Source organism: Gossypium hirsutum, chromosome A01, assembly GCF_007990345.1.
Source record: "Gossypium hirsutum isolate 1008001.06 chromosome A01, Gossypium_hirsutum_v2.1, whole genome shotgun sequence".
Taxonomy (NCBI): Eukaryota; Viridiplantae; Streptophyta; class Magnoliopsida; order Malvales; family Malvaceae; genus Gossypium; species Gossypium hirsutum.
The window spans coordinates 2123839-2129757 of NC_053424.1; the positions used below are offsets into that span (position 1 = coordinate 2123839).

Consider the following 5919-nt stretch of genomic DNA (forward strand, 5'->3'; position numbering starts at 1 on the left):
TACTACATTTTATTATTTATTATATGTTATTTATACATGCATCCATAGATTCTAAATACGTAGTTTCCACGTGCATACGTTTGTGATAGAATTTTTAGTATTATTTATTTATTTTAATTGAAATTAACATTCTTAATTATTTTTAGTATTATATTATAATCATTTTACTGACTCGTAATGCCTTGAAATCGAAATGCACAAGTTTAGTATACATATAATTATTATATATATTTTTTTGTTTGTTAATTATAATTTATTTTTCTAATAAAAATCCTTTTAACAGCTTTAAATTAAATGATTATTATATTTATGTTATTTCAAAAATTACCAATTTTTGTTATAATTTATATAAAGGATCGATAAAGAAAATTGTCTATTTGTTTTAAATTTAAACGTAGTCAATCATTATAATTTATATAAAGGGACCTGAATGGGAGTTCAAGAATATGTCAGCATCGAAGGCCTTGCACTTTGTCTCCGCATCAAGGCCGATCGGGCCGAGCTTTTTGGATAGAACGAGCCGAAGAGAGCTCGGATATGTGTTTTTTTTTTTCATCTGGTTCAAGTGAGAAATCTGGATAAACATTGATGGAAGAAAATCGGGATGTTAGCCGTTTGAACCATCGGAACTACCTTGTGCGCTTTGTCGTCTTTTCTCTCGCCAATTCTCGCCCCACATCTTGGCTTCGGCTACAGCTCGTTCCCTATCCAAATCCCTGTTCAACATCCTGGCTGTTTCTCTAGGGGAGTTCTCTTTCTCGGACCCTTCTAAATCCCCCTTACGGCCGGATACTCCTCCTTCGTCGTTCTTCGATACCCTTCCTCCTCTGTCGTCTCGGTATCTTTTTTCATCGGTTTCTCCAGAGCCTCTATGGCCATTCCCTGTTGTATTAGGATCGTATGCTTGATTTGCTAAATACGAGAGAGCAGTGACCACATCACCGATAAGAGGACGTGTGGCAGCCTCCTCTTGAATACACATAGATGCCACAGCTAGAGCTTGATAGAGACCTCGCATTGGATACCGTCCTTGCAATAGCGGATCTGCCAATTTTGACAATTTGCGACGGTTATTGAACAATGGACGTGCCTGTATATACAAAACCAAAAGAAAAAAAAGAACCTCGATTATTAAGTAGTCTTGGCCAATACTACAACATGATAGTTAGGCGATCGAACCACAAAAACATTTCAAATGCGTTACCCATGCTATAAGATTCTGTTCACCATGGGGTTGAGAGCTGTCAATAGCTTTCCTACCCGTAATTAGCTCTAAGAAGACAACCCCGAAACTATAAACATCAGATTTCACCGTCAATTGACCAGTCATGGCATACTCAGGAGCACAATAACCATATGTGCCCATAACCCTGGTGGAAACATGCGATTTATCTCCAACGGGACCAAGTTTCGCGAGCCCAAAATCGGATAACTTCGGGTGAAATCCTTCTTCCAGTAATATGTTGGAGGACTTGAAGTCCCTGTAAATAACAGGAGGGTTTGCTTTATCATGGAGGTACTCCAAACCCTTAGCTGCACCGGCTGCTATCTTCATTCTCATGTTCCAGTCCAACGGTTCCTTACCGGGTGGAAGATCTGCAGAGAGATTAATGAAAGAATAGATTATACAATCGAGTTTATCGCTTCCTGCTATATAAATTTCTATGCTTTAACTCGTAAAAATTAAGCAAACTACATCAAAGGGGGTAAAAGTACCATGGAGGCCCTTGTATTGGGAGTTGGATTGCATTTTGCACCCTTTACTCAAAAAAGGGCAAATTAGTTCCTATATGTTGATCAAGGAGTAAATTGGTAGAAGTGGATGAAATTTTTAATAGAAAGGACTAGTTTACTCTTTGGTCTGATGTATAGAGACTAATTTGCCATTTTTTGAGTAGAAGGGGTAAAATACAATCTGAAACATAGTACATGGCCCTCCATGATATTTTTACCTGTCAAAGGGCATGACACCACAATCCTTGCGTGCATCCATTTGTATTAACTTAAACCAAAACTCATCTAACAATAACATCACCTGTCTCAAACAGATGCATACAGCATATTGATTCCAACCATAATTAGGCTTAGTTTACGTTGTCTCTGGTCAGAAAACTGTTTGGAAAACCATGGTGAAAAGCCACTTTTTTACTCAAAACTCGGTTTCAAGGGCAAACCATGATTTTGCATGTCAACCACAATGCAAAACTCGGCCTTAATCAGATACGATTTAACCACAAGTTTAACTTCAATGTCAAATAGCCGAGCAAAGGTCATCTAAGCTCATGTTGAACACCAAGTACAAAAATGTCACTCTCATACATAACAAATACCGACAGACATGGATATTTAGATCATATATACAATTTATTAAAGCTACTAGCATGAATTCTCGAACTAAAAATCATGCGAAAAATTAAACACAATAACCATTATAACTACTTAACCAGAATAATAAGCACAAATATTCTTGTAATAGGTACGTAGCTTTTAATTATAGAAATATATTAACTTCATCAGTATATATATGTAAACCTCACAGCTAAGCATCTACCATGTGAGACAAACAGATTAAAATTTATTTAAATCCACAAATATGTATCTGCCATGCAAGATAGACAGTGTACGTACCTTAGAGGTCCATATACTATTGAAAAGAATCAAGTAAGGCCAAACTGAAATAGATTTAACATTTACTGTTTAATAGAGTTAATATTTTTAAAATTTTTATAGTTTTGTAAATGAAATCTTTTGTTTGAAATTGAACTGCAATTGAAAAAAAATAAAATTTCAAGACATTTTTTGCAGTAAATGTTAACTCCGTTACGATTTGGACTTATTTTATTCTTTTTAATAGTATAAGGACCTCATAGGTACTTTAACCCAAGATAAACAGATTTAAATTACTTGACAGTCCGAAAAAATATCAGAGGCATAGAACTAACACAGAAAGAAGAGGAAATCTAACTTCAATAACTCCCTTTTCAGACTGTTGATGACACATAACGTCAAAGTGTTAAAAAACAAAATGATTTCTCATGCTCTAAAGCTTGATGTAGGACCAGTTCCTCTAGAGAAAATAAATTAATGAAAGTAATCATATTAGAGCACCAAAATATTACCATGAAGATGATCTTCCAAGGATCCCAAGGGCATGAATTCGTATACAAGAAGCCGTTGATCTCCATCAGCACAATAACCGATCAGGTTAACGAGATTAGGGTGATGAAGAAGGCTGAGCATGAGAACCTCAACAAGGAATTCCCTGTTACCCTGGAGACCATTTCTGTCCAACTGTTTGACTGCAACTACCTGTAAAGGCGAAACTATATATCTAAGACACGTAATGACATGAAGTCCTATTAGAACCTTCAAATTTGTGTAATTTCAAAGGAAAACTTATAGATTCTCTTTTAAATCTCACATACACTTGTATGACAATTCAGTTACAAGTTACGACAGAACAAAATAATTTTCAAAGACATTAAGTCTAATAACAAAAACTGGTGCTATAAGAAGCAATAGGATTTTCAGACTCATTCCGCAACTCACCTACGTGATGATAACACCTGTTGAGAATTTATACCAGAAATCAACATTTTATCAGCAAGACAGACTCAAGCAGGATGAATGATACTTTATTTGACCAAAGGATCAACCATACTCCAATATTAATCGGATCATCTAAATGGATATCATATCATTTGGTCAAATTAAAGAGCTGCATCCAAGTTCGATTATATAACTTTTTAATAGATTTCCACTGAGATTGAGCCAGATATAGCCACTATAATCGGTAATTAAATGTGACTGAAACTATGGTTCAGTTCTAAATTGATCCTCAAACTTCAAAACGTTTTAATCTAGTCAATCAAGTTTTTCTATTAACCTGGTTGTTTTTTTGGTTGTTAAATGCCAATTCAAATATGATAGAAATGCATTTTAAAACATGTGGATCAAATTTTAAACACATGTACGTCTTTACCAGATAGACAGCTTGGAAGGCTATATTCTTTTACTTAACGCGTTTGATACCATGATTCACATACGTTAATAAACATCCGAATCTTAGATAAACAACAGATTTTCTTTCCAGACACTGAGCCTTCAACCTTTAAACATTATACCACTTCCATGCTTCCTTTCGCAGCATAAGAAAAGGGCCAAAGCAATAAACAATTACCTGACCAGTACTCTCGAGCCGCCCTTTGTAAACACGTCCGAATCCACCTTCACCTAAGAAAGATTCCGGCCTGAAATTCTTCGTTGCAGCAGCGAGTTCACGGAAACTAAAAGTTTGGGCAGCAATTTGAACACCAGGACCATCCCTAAGACTTGGTATTTCCCTTTTAGACCCTCCATTACTCCTCGATCTAAGCCGGTCACCTCCTGCCAAAACTCCATTGAAATAGACACTATTTAAAGATCTAATTATCATTCACATACAAAGAAACAATCTGATAACAAAAAAACATGGACTTGCTTATAATTCTAAAGTAATCTAATTCCAATTACAAGACATCTATCAATGAATATTGAATTAATTCCATTTAATCAAGATCATCATTGGATCCTAATTCCATTAAAAAAAAAACAACCCAACTTTAAATCTCTAAAAGGTTCATGGGGATAAATAAAAAAAATGTAACTATCATCATCTAAACATTGAAATAATAATAATAAAACAGAAAAAACCCAGATCAGATCAAATGAATAAGGTAATTAGGTAATTAATTTTCTAGTTTAAATAAAATTAAAAGGCTAACCTGATGATAATCTGGAAATATTAGAGGAAACAATAGGTTGGGGTCGCTTTGGATCATTGGTTTCATTTACAGTATTTAACTTCTCTTCTTCCTTTGAATCGAAACAAGAAAAACAACCCATCCCTTAAAAGAAAATTTCAAAACGAACCAAGAAAAAAAATCCTAAAAATTATATCAGATTTACAGTTAACTTGGCATACCCAATACTGTATTTTTATATATAAAATTTTCAAAATATATATTTAAAAATGTTGGGCACCCTTGATTCTATTCCTTTAAACGATCAAATCATTGAAAAATAAAGGATTAAATACGCGTAATTCAAAATGATGGAAGGGTTTATTTTAATAAAATTTGAAAGTAAAGAGAAATTTTTGAAGCAAAATGGAAGAAGAAGCCGGCTTTTTTTTTTTTTGTCTTTCGGTCAGTGTATATTCTGCGTAAAAATGGGTAAATTTTATAATTAGTCATCTAACTATTATAATTTTTCGGTTTTGGTCACTCAACTATGAAAATTTTCAATTTAATCACTATAAGTTTAGATCATTTTTATTTTGATCACTCACATTGTAGATCATTTTTATTTTAATTACTCTTAGTTAAATAGTCAACAGAGGTGATGATGTGGTCTTTTTTTAATTAGTACAGTAACACATTTAATTTACAATACTTATATATTCTATCAATTTAGTCTTAATTTTAAATAATTAAATAAATTTAGCTCTCTATATTTATAAATTTTCTCAATTTGATCCTCAAGCACATATTGCTAAATATAATTATAATTATATTTAAACACATAATTAAATCTTAATAAACTTAAAGGTAAATTTGCATTTTTTATAAACTTCATGACATTCTCCATACAAAAACGAAAAAGCTTCTTGTAAGCCTTTTTCAAATCATTACCTTTTGTGTTCTTGTCAACTTGAAGAATCGTGTAATAATTTATACCTATCTCTAAGCTTAAAATTAACTACAAATTTTATATTCATCTAATTTATTTGTAATTTATTTAGAAAAAATATGTAAATTTTTTGGGTTTTCAATTTTTCTAGCTTGAATTTTAAATTTTAAATTTTTTAATATTTTTAATTTTTTAGATACATATATTTTTATTAATTTCTTTTATATTTTAAAAAATTATACAATTTTT

At 32.5% G+C, this 5919-nt stretch overlaps 1 protein-coding gene across 1 annotated transcript; it reads right to left on the bottom strand.

Annotated features, from left to right (window-relative positions):
• Positions 1-360: 360 nt before the first annotated feature.
• LOC107905240 (serine/threonine-protein kinase PBS1) lies at positions 361-5168 on the bottom strand. The gene is made up of 5 exons (XM_016831842.2): positions 4764-5168; positions 4181-4386; positions 3120-3309; positions 1205-1596; positions 361-1090 (listed from the first exon to the last, which is right to left on the bottom strand). The coding sequence occupies exons 1-5, from the start codon at positions 4882-4884 to the stop codon at positions 608-610; spliced, it is 1392 nt and encodes a 463-aa protein (XP_016687331.1). The 5' UTR covers positions 4885-5168; the 3' UTR covers positions 361-607.
• Between the last annotated feature and the right edge of the window lie 751 nt (positions 5169-5919).